Raw genomic sequence first — 23,400 nt, 5'->3', positions numbered from 1 at the left:
TACTTGAAGAAAAATCTATACTTCGAGGTGAACAATTATTTATTCGAAATTTCATCATTTTTTATCGCCATTGAGAGTATGTATTCTCGTGCGGACCCTATGATTGATTTACCTCAAACGCAGAAATCATTAACGTTGAAATCATAGTCATCTAATTTGAATAATAATTTTTTTTTCTCATTTCCATTAGGCGTGTGTAATTCATACGAGACTTAATTAAATTCAAGCAAAACAATCTCGAGTCGTAGGAAAGCCCATTAGTCTCGACAGGCAGTGCCGAACTCAGCCGACTGTCTTTCTCGGTACTGTTATGCGCCGGCGTATAAAACGATAGAGATAGCGGTGGTATGCATTTGCATATTAATCCATATAATTAACCGCCTCTAACTAATCACTCACATTTAATTACCGGGAGTTACACAGCGTTTGGGCTCGCGTCTATTGCTAACTTCAACACAATGACGAAGGTAGGTCTCGGGGTTACCTCGTACCGACAAGAAGAATGTGATGTCATCCCTACGGAGCACTTCGTATGTGCGCGCGCACTTGCGCTGATCCCCGCTTGTCGAGATACATCGAAGCATCTTGCAATAAGATTTTCATTTTTCACGTCCTAGTGAGATCCACTGGAAAACCGATTCACTGAAACTGCCGTCCTCATGAGAAATTACCCTATTTGTATACGTTATACGTATGAAGGCAATGGAGAAAAGTTTCTGTAACCTTGTTGAAAGAAATTGTTATTACAGGCTGCAGATATCATTTTACGAGCATACAAAGCACTCGTGCCGTACAGATTACTGGAATCACGTCCGAAGACTATAATTGCAATTGTCTTTGACTATGTTCAGGTCCCACAACAAGATTGCTACTGCTGTCAATTTGACCACTCAGGAAGAAAGAATTTATACCCTAATTTGCGTATAACCTGTGCTGAGGCGAACGAGATATCGCCAAGGATTTTGTCCAGCTTGGAACGAAACTTGAATGGCGGGTTTCTTGGTTCAAAAGGTCGCGCGTACTCGCCTCTGAAATATCTGATACGCCGTCAAATGGATGAAGGAAGGAGGCACTAGGAAGTACCGACGCTCAAGTCAGCAACTTTGTTCGGAATAATGTGACCGTCGTAAAAATAGGCACGCTGTAAACCGTAGACACAGAAAATTCCAAAGGTCAGTCCCTCCTCTCTGGTCGGTTGCTCTCTTACCTCTTCTCATTCTCCACTCTCCGTTCCTCTCCAGCCCTCCTCTCTTTTGTCCGGCAAGTGCGAGAGCAACGGAGACGGAGAGATAGCCAATGAACAGGCATTGCCCTCCGAGAGTCGTAACTTATCAACCTGCTCGAACACCGTCATTGTTTATGAAGCTTTGCGACGCGGCGTAGTTGTGCGTCTACTCTTAGCGAGCACCCTGCTCATGCGTATTTCTTGCCCGGAAGAAACGATGCGGATATATTCAGTCTTGCACGAGGGTCAAGCTTACTTTGAGAATCAATTTAAAATTCCAAGGTATAATTTCTCATTCGGAGTTAATCGCAAAAGTTCAACGTGTTCCTTGTTACACAGATCACGCAGGTCACCGTGCAGTCTGGTTATTACCGAGGTAAACGTTCCTCGTAATTTCGATGGTTAACAACTGTTTAAAGACACTGCGGGATACGGTGCAGTCTGGAAATTTTCGAAGCCACACGCGTGGTTACGCTGCAGCATTCAATTCAGCAAGCGTAAGCGATATATTTATCAAATTTTTCCAGCTCCGCGGTATGCTTGGTGGTGTGGGTACTTTATTAAAAACGAAAAAAAAAAACGACCAACACAGCTTACCAGTTGACCTTAAAATCTACCTTAACCTACTAACGGAGCGAGATGAAGAGAGAGGGAGAGAACTCCGTCTTTCGCCACGTCTCATTAAAGCTGTCGCAAATGGTGGGTTCACCTAAAAAGTCCTTGGGAAACCGCAACGGTAGAGGCGACACAGATTATAAGCCAAGTTAAATTAGAAACTGTCACTTTGTTAATTGTTTGTTTGGGAAACAAACTCCCCCGCCGCGTAATATCTACGTTGTCGGTGACAAATCTTACAATGAGACGTGGGAATTGAAGAAATTCGGTGGTAGTCGCAAACGGTGACTTGATCTACGGGATCACATCATCCAGCATGTGGCAGAAAATATCTATTCTAATGTCAATGCATACATATACATACCGTCAACCCTAGAAATCATTTTCCCGATCACTTTTGTCTTACTTGGAATTCCAAAAGTAGAACGTTTGCATCGAAAGTGATTTTCGCAGCTTTTCAGCTTTTCAGCTTTTCAGTTCGCTTTGCACAGTTCGACGCCCGGAATCTGGCAGCAGAAACAAACAGGTATATCCTCAAAGCTCATCGGTAAAATTTACATGAGTAATTCAGCGTTTCCTTGAAGTGATTTAGTATTATTAGCGGTAAACTGTCGGTTCGGTGATGCGGTGATCCGTTTACCAAGGTGACAACCACGACGCCGTTGGAGCGGTGGATTCCGATAAAGCTCCAAGTATGGTCTACGACCGTTTGGACGAGTAATTAAATTGATTGAGGACTGAACAGCGGATTGAAGACGAACGCATGGAACACCCGATCAGACTAAACAAAGGCTATAGACTGTAGTATCATTACGGATCCTGATGAGCTGCGTTCGTTAGATATACCTACTAGACGTTAATCTTTCTAACTCTCCATCTTCAAGACTTATGCGGAAGGATTTGATAGAAGAGCATTCGCATTGCTATGGTCATTCCTAGTTTTCAACTACTTTTTCGTCCAGGACTCGAAACACTCGGTTGGTAGATCATGATCATTCTCCAGGAGCATGAGAGAGACTGCAAACTTTGAAAGCTGGGAATAAAGAAATTTTCCGGAACGAAAATTATCGAAGGAAACAAAGAATCGCAGAATCGCGTCCAAGGTGGTGAAATGAATGGAAGATCCAATAGCGCGGGAATGCGACGACACTCGAAACCTCTTACCGAAATCGAGGAGACTGGAGTGGCCAGGCTTGTACCCTGGGGTCAAGTAGAGACTGCAGACCCGTTACGCAACGTGCGCAGAAGATTTTTTATATTGCGAAAGGGTCTCTCTCCCAGCGGCGGTGGCGGGGTACATCGGAGAATAGCTGAACGGTATGACAATCACGTAAAAGCTGAGATCCGAGGAATCCGGAATGTCGTAGATCAGAGGCTCGCGCCGCTTCGATTCCTGGTAAGTAGCGCACATAAATGCATAAGTTGCGTAGAGCCGCTGCTTTTAATTATTGCCGAAGACGCCATGCAGCGCGAGCGAGTCTGTCAGGTCCTGAATGTCGATGGAGGGGAAACGAGCAAATAATGAAAGCCGCCTTTGAGGTTGCCTCAGGACGATCGGAACTTACGGAGATCTCCGCGAGATGCGGTTCACTGTAAGCGCCGCTCTGCTGCGTTCACAGAGGTAAAGGTCGCCACCGATCTACAGAGAAAAAAGTTCACCGCGAAGGAGGTATAACGAAACATCCTTCGGCCACCGAGACGTTGTTATGAATAAAATATGTATTTGAGAATCTTCGGTTACCTTTTACCGTAGCCTTGCAGTTTAATGCACGGTCGTTGATGCGAGCTCTTCCAGCTCGATCGGCTAGATTTGATACCGCCTCGAAAACTCGCGGTTATTCCAGTCGGCAAGCGGTGGCAATTAACGCCGCAGGTGAGGTATCCTCGCAAAAACCAGAGCCATCGGTTCAACTCACTGCAAATAACAACGATTCACTCGCGAATAACGAGCAAGACTAACCGACGGCGGTAAGCGGGTACCAAAAGGCAGAATGTCGCCATTGCGAATCAATAAGCTATAGAAGCGAGAGGTGGTGCTTTTTCTTCGCCAAATAAGATACTTTTACCGATCTCATTCGAAGCACAGGACCGCAAGTGTCCGTCGATAATATATGGACTCTGTATCGTGCGACCACGAAATGGTCTTGTTTGACCTAATCTGAAAACCGCCTTGTCCCGGGAGTAACGTTACGATGGACTACTTGTTCGTTTCGTTGTCACCGAGAGGGCTAACTTTTCACTCCTTATTACCCCGTTATCTGGCAGTGGGTAGAGTGCTACTTACCGGCTCTGCCAATAGCCAACGTTGCTTGGTTAGTTACTCTGGTTGATATAAAAGAATGTCCATTAGCCCGATACACCTCGATCGGGGCGAAATCCCAACTGAAATTTAACCTTCCAAGGAGGATTCCCGTTGCCAATGCTTTACAGCAATATGTTCTTGATTTCGCGGAATCTCTCTATCGCGTCAAAATAAATTCCCTCTTCATTTATGGTGAAATACGGTGCTCTCGCAATTTCTTATATATGTGTATTGTATTTATCTAAAAAGGGGTGAATTTTTTCCACAACTCGATGAAATATTATGGTGGAGCAAAAATACGAAGAGGGAATCGAGGTATGCGACTGCAGATTTAATTTCTACCTGTCGGCAGATTCTGTTGAACCTAATGCAGCGCAGAACTGTGTCAATTTGAGTCGCAAAGTTTTCACTTTGATTTCAAGAGAGACGATAGGGCAACGGTCTTAAACACGTAGATATAAAGAATAAAATAATATAAAACTTGCAATTTAGTTGGCCCCCTGCCGATGAAAGGTAAACCGTTCACGCGAAGCATGGCAATCACAACGAGATACGTTTTATTTTATAGTCTTGGAAGCGAAAAGCCAACGTCATAATCAGGCAAAATTACGTTTACGCCGGTAGTAAACTCCAAGTTTATTTACGCCCGACTGACGACCTATCGTAAAAAATTAATTTCATATTTAACTGCACGCGGTGCGTTCTTTCGACCCTCGTTGAAGATCTGACCGGCAGGGTACTTGGTATGTTCCGTCAGCAAATGGTGGTACATGATACTTCCGGCGGATCTTTATTTTGTTGCATAATCATCCCTTTGATTTTGTTGCAAATGAAGTGTAACAAGAATTACACACCACGTGGATGGAAAATAAAATTTTAGTCTTCAAGCCTCAACTTTAAAGTTCTCCTGTATCAGCCGCAAGCAAGGCTTGTGGCGAAGGTCTGTATCTTGCAATCACGAGACTTGTTCCCCTATCTGATGCGAGATCTAGACGTTAGTTTCACTAGAACAATTTACGAAGTCGCTTCATCGGTGTGACAACAGACGGCGGAACCTACTGCCTACCGTCAACTTGGATGATTGCTACAATTAAACTTTTATTAGGTACTCAGCCTCTAAACACAGATCCCCAGTTTTATTAAATTTATGGTTATAGGGCAGCGGAGACGTTATCCACGACATACGTGCTTCGTCTGTCACCACCTGTCTTTATTAATCACAGTAACGTCAATCAATTAGCAATTACTATACTTTCTACGCCGTAATTTAAAAGCAGCAACTTTTATTGCTCGCATACAGGATTCGTCAAGGTGATCCAGTGCATTTAATATACATACTGATTAAACCGCATCGGTCAAGAGATGCTGCGTCTCTCGTGTTCAACTGTAGGATGATCTTCGTTTCGTTGAGTTCATACTTATTCGATTTTGAATCTGTTTCAGCTGATAATTGTTGGCATTTTTTCTGCGTTCGCAGTAGCTGTTATCCGTAAGATTTCAATTTCACAGCGAGACTGAATCCGACTAAAACGTGATTTATCTGATGATCAACGAAGAGGTATCGGCAAAGAGAGGAGAACGAAGATAAGTGGCGGAGGATCATGAAACTGGATAGTCAGAGAGTTGGCAAGCACCTTGCGTCAGATGTAAATTTAACATCGCAGTACGCGGCGTACTGGGTAAAAGCGCATTTATGCTAATTACGAATGGGGCCCCATGGGTACTGTCAAAGATGCATATCTGGGGAATGTTTACGATACGGCTACTGCAAAAAGATCGCATCTTACCTTCTCTTTATTCCTTTCGAATATGGCGACTTAACTAATTAGAACTAATTCGCTCGGTGTTAAGGCGACTCGAAAAAACTGTCGCCGTTACCACTGTCGGTTAAGTATGCTGCACGTATTAACGTCTCGCGATATGACTCGTTCCCTTGTGTAAGTCCGTTGCAGCGGAGAGGCATATTGGTCGCAAGTGCCTACGTCCACCCATACGGACGTAGAAAGTACCCAACCACCGACACGACGTTACAGCACACAGACGCGCTGTGGCACGCAGATCGCAGATAACAGACAGAGTTTAAATATACGCAACGCGCCAGGCAAACCGAGAGTATGGATGGGCTCGGTTGATGGGTATCTCTTGACATTTAAATATCATGATATTCCAGAATCCGGGCGATCGTGCCGATCTTGTAACGCGGGCGTGAACATCCTCGACGTCCATCCTCGGTGTATTTGTATCGACGCGACGTCGGCTCGACGGGCAGGCAGGACCGGCCCTGTTTGCCCACGCACGTATCGCTGCATCCTTTTTCTTTCTTTCTTCTCTTCAAACCTTCTAACCGATTTAAGTCCTTACTTCTCCGGCTGCCTTGCTTCTTTTGCTATTCCTCTGATTATTTCCTTTACTTGTTTTGTTACGCCTCGTCTTGTACGGCAACAGTATCAACGGCGGCACCATTCGGCACCAATTTACACACGTAAAGGAGATACTCGGGACGAGGATATGCACTTTGCTTCAGGCGTCTGGTGGGCCGGACCGGTATACGGATTTCGCCGACCTGCACCACATCGGCACCCCGTTTATATATCAGCGATTCGATATCGATCGTAAATATCTTATCGGTAAAAATATTCCTAGCATCTTTCCACACCTCGACGCACGAAGCCGCTTATCCCCTTCCCAGTTTTCTCCGATCGGGTTCGTCGCACGTGACACTCCAAAGTCTAGACGGTCCGCAGTCCTGCCCTGCGGTGGTACCCAGATGGTAGACGGCAAAACCGATGCTTGGGTGGTCCGCACTAGTTATCTCCGGTGTCGATACGCAGCACCTCGTAAGCTCGTTACCTGATGTCAATGCAGGGAGCAGGTTGTGATAATATTAACCACAGCGCTGCACCTGAGACCTTGTCGCATGCCGATGAGCCTCAGCTAAATCAGTGAACTGGATGAAACCGGTGCTATTCTCGGCGGCGTGTTGGTAATCGGTTTTCGCCTGACATGCAAATCTGCTCTACGTTTCGGCTCGAAAGTTCTTGATTTCATTCTTGGGAGTGGGGAACATGGAAAGAGCCTCGGTGGAATCTCAATCTTCGAGTAATGACATTCGTTAAAATAACTGAGATCGAATCGTTCTCGGTGTTCACTGCTGTCATGATGCGTATCTGTGCCGATTAATTTCTTCGCTTGATTTTTCTCCTCGTGTAACGACCAATACGGATTGCCTCTTAAGGGCGCGGCGGACATTCGGGCGTTATTGGTATACAACTCTTAATGAGAATTAATCAATTAGGCCCGAGACCCGTTTCTTTTCTGAACCGGTTGAATAAATTCGTCAAAAAGCTGTCAATTGACTTTTCGGCGCACCCACTTTCAGTCGTGCCAAATGGCACGCTGACAAAATATTTCTTCCAACAAATTCGATAAACTCCACCACGACAAATCAGCTGTATCGAAAATTTAGAAAGCGATGCGAGGATCGACAGGTGTTAACTTTACGGGATAATTGAAACAGTTGGGGTGAAGATTTCACGTCTGGCTGTTATCCCCAGCATCCAGTTGTTAACGGTGAACACCTTGGGATATTTATTTTTAATTCGGAAAACAGGTGGTTATCTGGACGTACGTTGAACACGATGATTTCCTAATCCTCGAGTCTGATCCTCGGCGTCAGGTGTTTATCGCGTCCTCATCGCTGCTTGCGAGTCGGCAATGTTTCCCTGGGCTTATCTCCCGGCGTGTCAGACGGAACAATCCATTCTCGGACATTCTACGTTGACGTTTACGCGGAAAATATTAATCTCCCAATGATCTGACCGCAAAATGCAAGCCGTCGCCGGACTCTGGGGTCAATCTTGAACGTGACTTGTAGAACATAGTTATCGTTCCTCGAGAGACCGGCTACACAGCGTTGTATCTATATATACACATCGACAATGGTGACAACCGGCTTGGAAAGTAGATATTAGCGGTAATTTTTGTGCCCGAGCCCCAGGAGCGGGTCGCTGAGGAGCGCAATCAAATTCCATTACGGATCGGGCCTGGAGGCCGTTCTCAAAGTGACGGTGAATCGCTTCTGCTCTCTGCCAGCGTCCGCCGAGCACCAATCGATCGAACGGGGTTCAAAGGTGTCCGATGGGGCACGGTAGCGTGCCGGTGTACGACGGGCTAGCCGGTAGTTGTGCCTAGCAGGGGATAATAATGCACCCATAAATCAAGGCCGTCGTTGTCTTCCTTATTGAATACGTCATCTCCGAATCTTCTTGGCAACTGTTTATCAGTTATGCACCGCTGATCGAAACCACGATCGCCTTCGATTACAATTGCACGACGCACGCGAAGAGATCGATCAAATTGACGGTTTGCGCGCGAATCGTCCGATAGCAGAAAATCGGACCCCCAATTTCTTTCAACGTTTTTACTGACGTTATCTCACGCACGCGTCGACGTTCGTCGTCGCGGCGGAGGAATAAAGACAAGAAGAAAATGAAAAAATACAAGTCTTCGTAAAAAAAAGTAATGGCAAATAAATAATTTGCGTCGTAAATCAATCCTGTTACGCGTAGTGCTGTCCGAAATTATTCACCGGCATTGACCGAAGACGGAAGACAACCGTCCGTCCGGTGGCCCCGCCGTACTTACGGATAAGACGCGCGGTATTGCAACGACGTCGGGCAGATCAATTACGAAGATACGTCGCTCCGCATTGCTGATCCTGCCAAAACCGCGCGGACCGGCTGCAGGTCCTCCCGGACGTCAGCTGTCTTCCAACTTCCTTGATTTATTTTCCCACTCCGTTCGACCGCATTGCGTTCGGGTAACTCCAGCCGCACCGACTCCCGACGAGCGCGCCGTCCGCTCCAATCCAATCCGCACACGACAAAAGCAAGCTTCCTGCATCGCATTTAATTTAAATGATAATCGGGCCAACTTTCGAGGCGCTGCCCCTGCGCTGCCGATTGCGAGGCTGCTTCTTTTGCTCTGCTAGCATCACCCAATTATTATTCGCCTTCCACCAGTCATGCGGTTATCGAGGGCCGCGGTGGTCCCCGACTGCTCCCATCAGGATCAAAGATATATCGAAGGTGTGAGATGGAGTTGAAAATCCGCCACGGCGGTGCTCGCCGTCGTACATCAACCTGTCGTTTCGCGCTTACGCGCAGCCTCCGTTTCGCTGTAACAGTCAATGTCAAACGTTACACTAAAGAGGACCAAGAAGTAATTTAAAAAGAAGGGTCGGAGAGAGAAGCGCAGTTCGTCTTCCTTACCGCGGACTGTTTTCGACAAGCTCCGAGGATCTCTCGCCGAGTCGCGAGCCGTCAGACACGCCCTGGCCGCGGCGGCTTGCTCCGGTTAAGTTGCGGCAATAGCGCGTGGCGATATTTAGCGATTTGCATGCGTTAGACGAGCCCGACTGGTCCGCTGTCTATGACCGGATAACCGCTGCTGCTCCGGTGTAAGGAATGGCCACCGCGGTGCCACGCGTCAACCTTATAATTAAGTGGTACCGATGTATACGGATCTAATCTGCATCTGTGGAATACGCAATAAATCGTTGGACGGAAATTAATTAAAGAATAAGTCAAGCCAGGAGCAAAGTCGTTATTCAAATGGCAAGGAAATATCAGAGCTGCGGCGTTTCTTCTCCGCAGGTGTAGAGTAGCACGATCGTTTTTACTACCAATTTACCGTATGCCTAATGCCCGAGTTCGTTCCTCGTATCGCGGGAAACCTAACGCTGCTTTCAACAAGAGTGAGTTATTGTTAATGGTCCCAGGGTAAATAAACATTTATTCCATGAACAATGACTCGCGTAGAACTTGGCAGGCGAGTAGGAAGTCGAATAAAATTTCAATCTAAACGTCACGCGGTCGTGTCTCAGAATCTCTAATGTGTTTTTAGAGCGTTGAGCAAAAAGTTGCAGAGTATCACCTGCCGCGAGGACAACGGTAGCTGGAGTTGGGATGCGTCCGCGACTTGGATTTTATTAACCAAGCGCCCCCGCCTGTCTCGAGATTTGACAGCCAACTCGCCCGGAAAGTCTCGGGTATGTCTTGAGCGTAGCTTGAAAGTATCCCTCGGGGCGCGGTGCTTACTTGTAAATTGAATACACGGACACGCACGATTACCGAATTAAACCGCGATTCGCCCTCTCGCCTTCGGGGCATTTGATCATTAAACGTAGCGTCATGAAATTTACGTGGATCCCTTCGGTACCGCTCTTAATATATTCCGCGATATTCCCGGCGGAGTAAATGAGTGAGTGAGGGAGTGAGTGAGTGAGTGAGTGAGGCGGGTAGGTAATTAGTTGCAGTCAGTCTCGTGCGGATCCGACACGTGTCCTGAATCTCTCCGCCGTATCCGTAGGGACCCCCATCTTCTGCGAATCTTCCCAAAGTCTTGTACCACGCGGAACTTTCTACTCGTGCAGATTCACGCGTCGCCTTTCCACGTGTCATATTTTTCATCGAACCTGACCTCCGCTGTATAAACTTTCGTATTCTCTTGCCCTCTTGCGCGGGATGTTTCGTTGAATTCATTCCCCCTCTCCCCCTCTGTTCTCGGACAATCGCGCGTTGATCGCGGGATTCCGCCCGGAGAGATGGGTTCGTTGATGGACGCAGGGAGAGAAGGCCGTTTTTCAAATTCAACGCGGCCAAGCGGTAGGTGGGTAATTCACTTTGAGCCCAGGCTGAACTGAACGTAAATGCTTAAACAACTGCTGCCAAGCATAATGAGGCGACTGGCTCTGTCGGCTCGAGTAGCCAGGTAGCAGCAGCCAGGTAGCCTTTCTAACCGGACCCTTCGTAATGGGTATATAATAAGTTCAGTTGCACAATTAATATTATGAATATTCCGCTAATATAGGCGTTATGTAACCAATGCCTTCTCACGTCGCTACTACTTATCGACCCCGGCGCACGGGCTCGATTACATTTATACACATGCGCGTACGCACACGCACACCTACCGATAATCAAGTCACCTAGGCCATCCGAAACAATTGGGAATTGCGTTTGCGTTTCACTGTGTACCTATGACACAGTCGGGAACAAAAATGAAACCTTTTTTTTTTTTTTTTTGTACACAATAGTTGTCTCCGGATCTACAAATCACGACGTGAGTTAATCTAAAGTCGATTTTTCATATTCAAGCACAAAGACTGATATATTTTTATTCGATATTTTTTATCACGGTATACAAGAGACATCGCGCGAAAGTCGAATTCATTCGAAGAGGGCAGGGTTTTCGGGCGAAGGAGTAGAGTTTTTGATCGTACCCTGCTTCGCTGTACAGCACCCAGCATCCGAAGTGCGTTGCAAATCATTATCACAGGCGCAAGTTTTTATAGAGCGTATAGTATTAATTTACCGTCGTTTCAGGTATCGTAATTCACTTGGCAAATGAGGTTAAGCAATTCGCGCGCAGGCCGTGGATCAGCGTGAGAAATTGCAATTTTTTTTTTTTTTCTTTTTTGCCATATCTCGCGGGATCTCGTGACTTTCCAGTGAAAATTTTACTTGCGTCAGAGAGTCGTAATCAGTCCGTCTTAGTCGTATACTCCGAACTGGTCTGACGTTGCATCTGTACGTAGGTACGTGCGCAGGTGGTATAAGGATTAACTTTCGTTACCTTTGAACTACGATTTTCTTGATATATACGCTGTATATGTATACATTATAGGCGTATCTATAGAACCGCGCTTGTTTTCTTATGCAATACGTAAGTTAACGCAGACCGCGTAACGCTCCCGTGCACCTCTTTCAAACCTACTTATTGCACCGCCGCGCCGATCCAAATATGGGTTCGTAGGATTACGTAGTTTACAGAAAACGGGACGCCGGGCGGTGGGTTGGTACCTAAAATTAAATTCTCTCTTGCATGTCGCGTGCGGTATTCCCAAAGGAGCCGATCCAATTCCAAAAGCAATTTCGCCACATTACAGACGGAAAATGGGAGAAATCTAGCGAAAGTAATCTAGTAAAGTGCGCGTTCGTAAGTTATGTCTACGTGGATGTTGCAACTGTTTTCGTGCGTAATCACAATCAGTTAATAATCTGTCAAGGATATAATACCATATTTAATATAATGTGATAATATGCATCGTTAAGTTTCGTGTTGTCTTTCTAATAACATTGAATCGATTAGTAGGAGCAAATCTAATTGTAAGTGGGAATGTCGGATTTAAAATTTATCCAGTCAAAACAAAAAAAAAAAATTGCAGCAGCAAACAACACTGATAAAAGTGATAACAAGGGCGGTTGCGAAATAAAGTTAACGTTACTAAAAGTGCTCGTCTTGAGAATGATGAATTGATTGATTTCCGTAACTTCAAGTTACGCAAGTCGCGGATACCGGTCAGTCAGTAATTGATTTCACGATAATCAGATGCTCCGATGTTCGGCCGCGGATCACGCATCTCGAGGTTCATATGAAAATTGACCAGCTTGAACTCTCGGAAATTCGTCGATTGCTTCCGCCGCTCGTTCGCGGAGGGCCGAAAAGCAATATGAAATTGCACCGTCATTACGGTTCGCAAATCCATCGACGGGAGTTGCATCGGCGCGTCAATAGTTATCGTGATTTCGCACCGACGATTCAATCGTCTCTTCGTCGAACCGACCGACCGCCGTTTCGGTCGATGGATATCTCGCATCCATCTCGAGTGGCTGGAGATTTCGCGGGTTCCTCACGGAAGTATCGCGTGGACTCAGGTCAGCGCGGAGTTTCCCACGTCTCACTTATGATAATTTAATCCCGATGTAATTTTGCAATTATTCAATTTGCGGATCTGAGTAAAAACCGGACCTCCACCCGTGTTACACACGAGAAAACACCGCAATCCGTTCCTCGTATCTCTGCAGCTACGTCTAGCCGGACGAACAGCTGCAACGCCGACTTCGATTCATCCACGTGACCCAGCTAAGCCTAACCTAGCCTAGACTCACTTGACTTGAGCTATCGCGTATCTCCATCTTGTCCCTTGGAGTCGTAACTTCCTGCCGCAGGTCTGCGGGCGTCTCGCGATGCGGGTGATAAGACGAAAATGAACATTCTTTTCCTCATTCGATTGCCGTCAGGTACTCGGTCCCGGATCGGCATGATTAAACGGTGAATTGGCCGGTGAAAAAAACGGCTGAATTCAATGCCGCCGCCTCTCTGCATATGCATGCCGAATGTACCGTATGCCTACACGCGCCGGCTGCTGAGTTGTGTTCGATTAAGTCGGCGCTACACGCGACCGCGGATCCGAGCCGACGACATTTCAGCAGAAGCACCTCGGGCCGTTAGAATTTCTACTTGTTTGAAATATACGCAGGGTGCCCCCGGCGTCTGGCGCCGTGATTTTTCAACACGCTTCGTCGATAAATATTCCCGCGAGATCGCGGCTACCGTCTAGCCGTTTATTAAGCCGTAACTCCGTAGGTGAAAAACCCGCGATTCCAACGACCGTCTCGGGATGCCCGACAAATTGTGACCAGATTTTCTGCCGACATATCGCTCGTGTGCATGTAATACCGAACCGCGTCATCATGGGTGGCCTGCGACGCACGGTTTGTTTGCCGGAGTCGCGGAACCGCGCGGTAAGAAGGCTGCAAGCAATTATTGTTCGCATTTCTATCCGCCTGCAGTGCCGCACGTTGGCGTACGTGAAGATATAATTGTTTCGACGTTTTAATAACTGCCCTCGCCTACGTAGAGTTGATTCGCATTGGTCCTGCAAGAAAACCGAGATGGGATAATACGCGCGCGGGGTTTGAGACGAGGAATAAACACGCATACGTAAAGTACAAGGGATCGCCGAGCACCGCGCACCTAAACGCACTGTTCCACCGTACCCGGTTGATACCGGACCGAGATATTGCTCTTAATTATTATATGACGACTCCATCGCACGCGGCTCTAGCAGCGGGCATGCAAAGTAAATGTCGTTAGTCCTATACTTTATTGAAATGCCTCGCCGGTAATTGATCTATTAGCATTCGTTGGCCTTTGGCGTAACCGCGATCTATCCAGCTAGGTATACAAGTCTTGTTCTTGGAAAGAAAAGAATAAGATTGGAATTGGAGCTTTCGCTCCATAGGTTGGGTTAATTGCTCTCACAGTCGCACGGTGTAATCGTTCTTTCAATGCAGTTTTCAGGACGCGTAAAAACGTCGCGCTGGCCATTTTCAAGTAACTTTAAACACACTCGCGGTTCCGTCGATATTACTGACTGCTATTTTGCGGAAATTGTTGCGATTTTAATGCGGATTGTTACCGACGGTTACTGCGGCCTAATGGCAATCGATGTGCGCGCGACTGTTATTATACCAGGTGTCGCGGCGTGAGAGCCGACTTGTCGTTGTGCGCTGGGATGCCTACGGTATACTATTACTACATACGGTTCGGCTTCGAACTGGGATCACAATGCACAATACGTCGACTACAGGCCTGCATGAATCACGGAACGCGTTTAATTTATAGCGCGAATATAAAATACGCTTTGTACCAGTAGGTATATAACTAGAGTTCGCACTGTTCCAGCTGTTGCGTGTAGCACCGCAAGAACGACGCACGCTATATAGTAGTGAAATTTTATCGGGGTATAATTATTACCATTATACCGTTCATGAATCACGCCGGATCTCAATTGTGCGTAGATTATTATTATCACCGTGACGATCCTGTCTTTTATTGCCGACGAGGTGAACAAGGGTTTTATTGTCTTCCTGTATAGCAGAACCGACGCGAAGACGATTCGTATAATTTACGTCACATCGTAACTCACATTCAGGTAAACTGTATGATATTATTATATACATATATCGCCACTAATTTATCACGTACCCTATTTCATGACCTCTTATATTACGTTTGAAACAGCCGGTATCAAGCCTTATTTAAAGCTGACGGTGACTTTATCGCCCGCACTGACAATCAAATAGTTACACATTGACACTCACGATCAGTCGACGGTCGTCTACTAAATTTTGTGCAAGTTCAACGCGCCATGCGTGTTTCGCTCGTGAAACTGTAATTTCTGTGCCATGAGAATGCGAATCTTTCTTCAGTTAGATAAATCATCCGGGGAGGTTGTGGCAACGAAGGAGCCTTTTCTCTCTGACTAGTTTTCGCCCGTTTCGTTTAGTTATGAAATCGCAGATTCAATTACGTACGTTGCGTGCATGATGTGTGACTAGATTCAGCCATATGTACCCAAAAATCCTGCTGCATCCTTACGAGTCTTTTTTGAAATCGAATGTAACGGGCGTGGATCGGTAAGTGGTGAAAACAATTTATGACGTATCAACGTATCGACGTACATATACGTATGTATATGTATATATAATGTACATGTACATGCTTAATGGCAGTCGTTATTTTTCTCATCTTGTTATCGGAGCATCGAGTCGTTACAGCCTTACGCGGCAAGAACGAGCCGAAGTATAAGAAATGGCTAAATGAAAGGCTCCCCTTAAATTTCATGAGCTAATTAATAACGGCCATTAAAACTCCTCTTTCTTTTTACAGGAGGAGAGCGAGCTCTCGAGCAAGCGGTGGGCCAGTGCGCCCCGCCGTCCGGACAGCCCCTACATCCTGGGGGCCCCCACGTCTAGGGAGGTGAGTACATATCTCGATTGATACATCATTTTTTTTTTTCACAACTACGGCCACGGTATCGCCGAAATTCAATGCCGGGGTTGATACGCGCAGAAATAAGTGAGTAAGGATTAAAGAAAGAACAAAAAAAAAAAAAAAAACGAAAACCAGATTTCCCTATGCACCAATATTGAAGTTTATCCGCACAGATCTGGCGATCGTGCGAAAGATCGGCAGGGATTTCAACCCTGAGAATGGCAATTGGCAGCGTTGCTGATTCGCCGGCAATGGAAATTGGCCTTAAAACGTGACGGCAGTCAAATCGCTGGGACTTAGCCAATTGCTTTCGACGTTTGTCCCATACTTCAACTCCGTCTGCGTCACACAGGCTCCGAAGTAGCAAGAAACGGGGCGCGAGGCACCGGCACGTTTCTAGCCGAAAACCGATTAGCTCGACTCGCAACAAGGTGTCGAACCGGAAACTTTGCCTTTTCCGGAACGGGAACTGTCTACGCTTACAGCGGTCTCGTCCTTAGTTAGCGATGACGCTTGATTTCCGAACGGAGCGAGCCATAAGATACCGGCAATTTGCCGCATCGTCGTAATTCTACGGAGAGAGAAGCTAACGTGCTGAAAGGAGGAGTCACAAATTTCGATGAAATCGCAATGGTCCGGTCGGTTTTTTTTCGGTTATGTTTCCTCGAAGGATTCGATCGTCGCATAAAACTTCCCGGTCCGACCGACTGCTTTACCGTGTCCAGGGAGAACGGCGGACGAGGCGGAGGCCGGACGGGCGTGACGTTGCCCGGCATGCGCCACGCACATTAGAGCTTGCGAGCAAGGAGAACGCTCGATTCGAGAAAGGCAACCTTTCTCCGCCACCTCGTCCCTGCCTAACGCGATCTGCGAGCAGCGGCGTGTCTCAAACGCGGCGAGGATCCGTGGGTGAACTCCTCTTCGAGGTATGCTTATGTAGGTAATGTATATATATTTATATGTACGTATATATACATATCGTGGGGAGGGCACTCCGTCATTTCAGAAATTAGTCCGTTTGTCAACGAACAGTGAGATTTCATCGTCCCACCTTCGTACTAGATCAACCTGACACAGGCGTTGAACGGTTATTTCCTCCTCCCGTCGCGTTGCGATGCTAATTAATTGACCCGTAGATGCAATTTGCGCGAAATAGAAACCTGTTAGTCTCCTGAATTAGATGGCAACCAGTCGATGTTCGGCAGGTAGTTTGTCTCGAAACTTGTTTTCAGACTTGGGTATACGTTTTATCCGTATTTTATGTTTTATATTGAATCAAATTGACTTTTACCCAGAGTTATAGTTACGACGGATAATTATCGAAATTCTATAAATTTATGTCTGTTTGCTCAGTGGGAGAATTTGCATTTCTTGATCGTTAAAATACTGTCTACTCTCCGGTAAATGATCCGCGGTATGAAGATAAATTGAGAGTATAAGTAACCGGAATCGTAATCGGGAAAATGTAACATTGACGGGTTCTCGAATGGCAGGTGAATTATTTATACTTGGAAAGATTCGTAAACGTTGGAAGAGGCTTGTTTCTGTAAACCTAAGTGCAAAAGTTTGTGGATACGTACAGACGTCTTTCCGTAGGAAATGTCGTATTGCTCAAGAGGCTCTTTGCCCCGCGGTGAGTCTCCGTCGACGATTCCCTCTCTTTCTTCTTCTCTTATTTCTTCGTTCCACATGCTTGAAATAACCTGAACCTGCTTGGAAAGAGACCGCGCCTTTCTGTATTTCTGCATACAAAGCGACATTCCGCGTCTGACAGAGGGATGAGTGAAGGTCGATGGGTAGGTACGTACGTGTTTCCTTGCGGCTACAAGCCTTGGAAATAAAACTACTGCAATACACGAAAGAACTCTAAAACTCTGAGATGGCCAGCTTTCTTTCGTAGCCTTATATTCGCAAGATCAAAAGTCCAGGCTTCGATGTAACAACGTGTTGTGGTAATACCTGCACGTTTCAATTCATAATCATTGTGATGAATTCGTTCGTTACCCACAAATTATCATCAAGCCTAACGCGCGCGTGTGCGGAAGAATATATACGTGAAAGTGCCGACGTACGAGAAGTTCCTTCTTGAAATAAATACACCAGCCAGCCAACCGCCGGCGGTATAGAAATGCTAATACATTCCGAGTAACAGATGAAAAGGAAGGAACAACAGCGGCAGCTCAACAGTGAACAACGGAGTCCAACCCACAAACTACTACACAAAACTTGAACCAGATTGGTAGTATTGAATTTCAAACGTTACAAATATTGAAAAATTTACATTTCTTCGTTCACCGTGCGACTCGCATAGCCAGGGAGAGAAAATAACACAATGAAAAACAGTGAAAGAAGACCTTGACGTTCAACGCTCCGTAGGCCCGAGATACCTGAGCCAGGAGCCAGGAGCTTTGGGCAGGGCCTGTACCTCGGGCGTACGTACAAATCGATGCAATAACACCGTCACGCAAGCTCGCGCTTTAATATTACACGATCTAATTAGCAGTGCCGCGCACACGAGCCCTGAGCTTCGTTCGTGGTGATCCAGGGATCAGCGGCTCTGACGCCACGGCTCAGCACTCACGCCTGGACCGCGTTCTCGCCAAGCTTCGAGTTCGACTTCTTCCTGGGTTTATCTATAACCGCAGTGCGGTAGCTGCATTTACGCGGGACTGTCCGAGACCCGGCTTATAGACAAACGTAACGCAACGTACCGGAGAGCCCTGGGCTTCCCACGCCAATTAAACATGACTCATTAACAGCCAGGGAGCTGGCGCTGGTAGCTTGGATTGATGCCCGCTAGCTCCTAGGGAGTCTCTGCATAACTCTTCGCAGAATTAATCGGAACTAATTCCAAAGATCCACGTTCTCCCGCGATGTGATGGTAGGTGCCTATTACGATCGTACGTGAACGCGGGCATGTGAGCGAAAATCAGTCCTTACGGAGCACTCTACGTGGCTTCCACGCCGGGATTAGGTTGCTTTCGTCACGCCCTCGGGGCCTGTGTGGTGGTGATGCCGCGCCTTCCGCCAGACAAGATTGGAAGAAACCAGATATACTTGGTGACTCGGTGACTTTGACCTTGAATGTTGTCGAGTCGGGGCCTGGACTGGCCCAGTAACGAAGAGGTTGTACCTCGCTTGGTATCAAGAGTACGCGGAACTGGTTGGGCGTCGGCCAAGGCAGAGGTCCGAATTTGAAACGGGTGCTTTAACGCGCAGGCGGGCATCGCCGGGAGCGATTCACGTATCCGAACACCGCGTCACAGTTTCGATAATCGTGATTCCGACGATTCGTCGCGGTTGAATCGTCGAGCCGTAACAATCAATTAAACAGAGTGACCCTGTACTTTGTATCGGGTGAGTAGACGAGGCATCCATCCGCGCAGACACGTGTTGCGATAATCCTAATCCACCGTAATACGTACCGTGGTAGTACCGAGTTCTACTCGCATTCATCCGCGGTTGCCCCGAGATCCCACAGTCTGTCCGAATGCGTACGTATCTCTTCGGGAGAAACTAAAATAAGTCTAATCGTAGATTGGCTGGTCAAACGGGGCAGCACATAACGCAACTGGCAAAGGGGGAATCCTGCAGGTTCTATAAGCAAAGTGGAATGCCAGCCTATCGGAAGCAATCGCTAAATCGTCGCGCAATAATTTACCAGGTGGAGGGCGTGCGGCGAGGCGAGGCAAAGCTTCTCAATGCGAATTCAATCCCAAGTTGGACGCGTCTCTGTGTGCGGCTAACGGATGTACGAACTACTCGCGCATCTTACCCACCGCCAGCATTCGTCGATCCGAGAAAAGCTTTCGTATTATTATATCTGTATCGCCACGTGCACTTCACGAGCATCGCTTTATACTTTCCACTTTTCGATATCATATCGTTCAGCAGTTGGGATAGGAGGGGTACAGGGGGGACTCCTCGAAGAGGCCTTTAAACATGCCCGTGGGATCTCGTATAATCCTCTCTTCTCCTTTGATCGACGCAGTTCTATGGTCCGTATTTGACGGTCAACGTCGCAGGCTCGGGGAACAAGCAAAGTCGTTAGCGAGCAGATACGCTTCTTAATTACGACCAGATCGCGTCTAATTAGGTCGATGCGTCGATCCGTTGGCTCGTCTAATTATTCTCGCTTGTAGAACAAACGCGCGGCCACTCTCCGGACCCGGCAGACGAGCGGGAAAAAAGGTGGAAGAAAAAAAAAAAAATATATGAGATAGGCGACGGCGGTATCCGCGGACCCGCCATCGGCAAATAATGTTGCAGTGAAATTTTTGCCACCTGACCTTGACGGGTCGGTAAGGGGCGGGGCTTGCGTCGGACGGACACCGCTATCAAAGTTTGAACCCGGACAAGCATTCCACGGTTGTAACGCTGCGTTGTGGACGTTTCCAAATACCGGCAAGACAGAAGCTTTCGGACATCCTGAAATGTACGAACCGTGTACCCGGACGAGAGGCCGGTTAGTGCGTCAGGCGCGTCCGACCACTCCCGGATTCGCGGAGGTGTCGTCACCGTCCTCGCGCGTCCTGCTCCTCGTGAAATTGCGTAACCGAGAGAGGAGAACCGTATGCACGAGGTACCTACACACCGGCCACGAGCACAACACCACACCTTCGTCACGGACAACATCGCAGCGTTCTACATCGCCGCATCGCGCCCATCTGTTCCAGCAGTTGAGACCGTTCCATCCGACGGTCATCTCGCCGAGGCAAGCCTTTGTCTCCGGCGTGGGCGTAAGGAATCTATTGTTGCCACGGAATCCCGCTATAAAGCTGAAGAAGATAGGGATCGAGAAAAAACGTCCCGCACTTGTGTACATCGGCATAATCGAACTCGTTCCACTCGGGATGGGGATATGCCTTCGGCGAAATCCACACGGACCACTTTGATCATGCGAGTTAATAGCCCGGGCAACTCCTCCGCTAATTTCAATATTACCGCAATGACCAGACCCGATGTTTATTGCCAATCGTAAAACATCGAAGAGTCTCCAATCTCTGGAATATATCGATATCGGTTATCGGATCAGGTGGTTACTCGATGGAAAAAAAAAAAAAAATCTTTTTGATCACTTTTTAGCTTTTTACTGAACTTGGACACGCGAACTGCGGTTCGGCATTTCGCCGGGTCAATGATCTTCGTTATCATCCGGCAATACTTAGAACGATGTTATACGGCAACAAAACGGCTAGACGAACGTACGAACGCAGAGTCCTCTTGTAACGTGCGGCGTGCGTTGTCGGCACGTTATACACACGTATACCTACACATATGCATACTTTTGCATATTGAAACAAGGCGCGTCTTCAATTGTTTCTCGGAGTCGCGTAGTAGTAGACTTTGCCGTCAGCATTCCTTGCCGATTCACACGCGGCCTAGGTACAAGGTTTGATGCCGATCCCCCTAAGGAGCGAGGATAACAATGAGTATTTTCCGCGCGTTGCCGACGATGCCGGTCTGGCTGCAGAGCCGGTGTACCTATTCTAATTAATATGATAACGAGTAGTCGCTTCGCACTTTTTGTTCGTCGCATTTCAGTTTTTATGCTCGTGTGCATATATATATATATATATATATACACACACATATATATGTCTACACACACACCATATACCTACCTATCTGCGCGTCGACGTTGCCTGGGAACGATTATTCATTCATTTTTTGCGTCTAACTACAACCGTACTCGCTTAAAAATATTACAAAGACTGCACTCTTTCACGGGTCATCGATCGGACGTGCGCGATCCTCCGCAATATTGCACACTCGGAGAAAGATTTCACCCCCAGATTTTCCCACGGGGAGATAGACGCGGAATCACGCGTTTCTCCAAGTGACAATGAGAAACACGTCCGCGGTAACGGGGCTATACGGAGTTCTATGTAAATGGTTTTCCGAGTTTATGCGTTGGTCGTGGGCGGACGAGCGCGAGTGGTGAGTAGACGCAACCCGTTGACCCCTTGATTAATTGCTCCACTTTACGCCGGCCGAATGTGGCAACGGAACGCGCGCATTGTGTGCGGAACACGACGCGAGCGTTTAGTTCCAGTTCAGCCGGTCGACGCAATGGGCCTTACGGTACACCCACGCCTTTCAATCTCTTCATTTTAATTACCGCCTGTCGGTGCTCCGTAATTGTCCCAACGACGCCTTTATCATTCGACGAATTAAATCGCATCTTTGCCATTGTTCTCGTTAACCACCGAAAGTGTTGAACTAATTATTCCGTCCACCTCGGTCGCGTCTTTTGACCTTCAAGGTAGTTCGTACGTTCCGACGTACGCCTGCGAGCTATAGAGTACGGAGTGCACCGGTATCTGAAAGTGAATTTATTTATTTCGCGGATAGATGTATAATCCTTTTTTCTACTTGCAAGTCAGTTTTACTTTTACATTGGCTAATTAAATTTATCACCGTTTCTTGTGTCGGCTGTGTGTGGTTAAAACGGAATGGCTAACGACCAAACCGCTGGGATCTATACTTATCTGTAATTAAAAAACTATACACGATTTGCCTGGATGCTATTATGTTATATAACGAATGCTGTGCACCTATCACACCCACACTGCGAACTCGATAGTTCTCTGTATGAATAAAGTGGTGCAATTAGGTTTTGAAATATGTTGAGTCAGTGCAGTGCTGGGGAATTTCATGAGTCTTGACTCTTTACTTATTGTTAGCCTCGGTAACATCTGCTCGCAACGCTATATTTCTGCCATTGCTGTGTCTCAAAAGTACCGTATATCTTGTGTTTTACTTGTTACGTAGGTACGGCATAGTTCAGCTTCCGTGTTGAGCCAAGTGCGTCTGCGACTAACGTGGTTCGTACTCATCGTCGAAAGCCATTTCATTCGAAACCTACAAGAGTCATCCTCGAGTCCGTCCGTCCGCACCGTTGAAATTTAATTCTCTGTCGTCGTCCGTCAAAGTAAGAACCCCGTGGACAAGACGAACGATCAAACCAGGCGAGTCAAGACAAGTAATCGCAGGCTTATCGCTACGTTGGTCGATAGAACGACTGTACAGGTGGTATGCGATATCGTTCAAACTTTTGACGTCTGGACGTCCGCCTACGTCACTATACTCACCGATCATCGGTCACGTTTCCAAGTTTTGGGACAATTGACATGTACAGGGTGAATTGAGTTTTTTGAACTCTTTCACATTTTCGGTTCAGACTTCGTACCTAGCCGCAAACGCATCGTCAGTACGGGCTTTCTTCATAGTTTGTGTGATTTATCTCGCGGGTCTCTCGGCACGAAGTGCAGTTTTCTTCAGAGCGGAGTCGCATCCTCTTGTGCAGTGTCGTAAACACGCGTCTCAGCGCTAAGCACTTGAGTCGAGCTGAGCCGAGCGTATTCTAGTCATCTGGTTTTTCACGTTTGAACGTTCGAACGTCAGTTTTTGTCCGCGATCTTAGCTCGACGTCGATATTACGGGTAGCACGAAGCACTGAATTCCTCGAGACGCATCGCGCAACGGTTATAGCTTGCACCCGAGTGTGGACCTTTCACAGAGTTTGCCTGCACGTTTATCGCAAGAGAAACAGCGATCCGATTCTGAATTTCTGCACCGATCCACCTTGCGCTTCATCTCGCTGTATAGTTCCGTCTTCTTCGGGCAATCAACG

The 23,400-nt window shown here is 47.1% G+C and overlaps 1 protein-coding gene across 3 annotated transcripts in view; it reads left to right on the top strand.

The window, feature by feature from the left end:
* LOC107220574 (mental retardation GTPase activating protein homolog 4) overlaps positions 1-23,400 on the top strand; it is a 259,594-nt gene that overhangs the window by 101,963 nt on the left and 134,231 nt on the right. For 2 of the 3 annotated variants that reach the window (XM_046738441.1, XM_046738440.1), the window contains exon 3: positions 15,660-15,749. In XM_046738441.1, the coding sequence (XP_046594397.1) occupies positions 15,660-15,749 (90 nt within the window). Of the gene's footprint in view, positions 1-1,605; positions 1,723-15,659; positions 15,750-23,400 lie in introns of those variants that run through there. The other variant, XM_046738439.1, reaches the window with a different exon arrangement.

Source organism: Neodiprion lecontei, chromosome 4 (assembly GCF_021901455.1).
Source record: "Neodiprion lecontei isolate iyNeoLeco1 chromosome 4, iyNeoLeco1.1, whole genome shotgun sequence".
Taxonomy (NCBI): domain Eukaryota; kingdom Metazoa; phylum Arthropoda; class Insecta; order Hymenoptera; family Diprionidae; genus Neodiprion; species Neodiprion lecontei.
The sequence above is the reverse complement of the archived record's forward strand: the minus strand, read 5'-3'. Positions and strand labels throughout refer to the sequence as shown.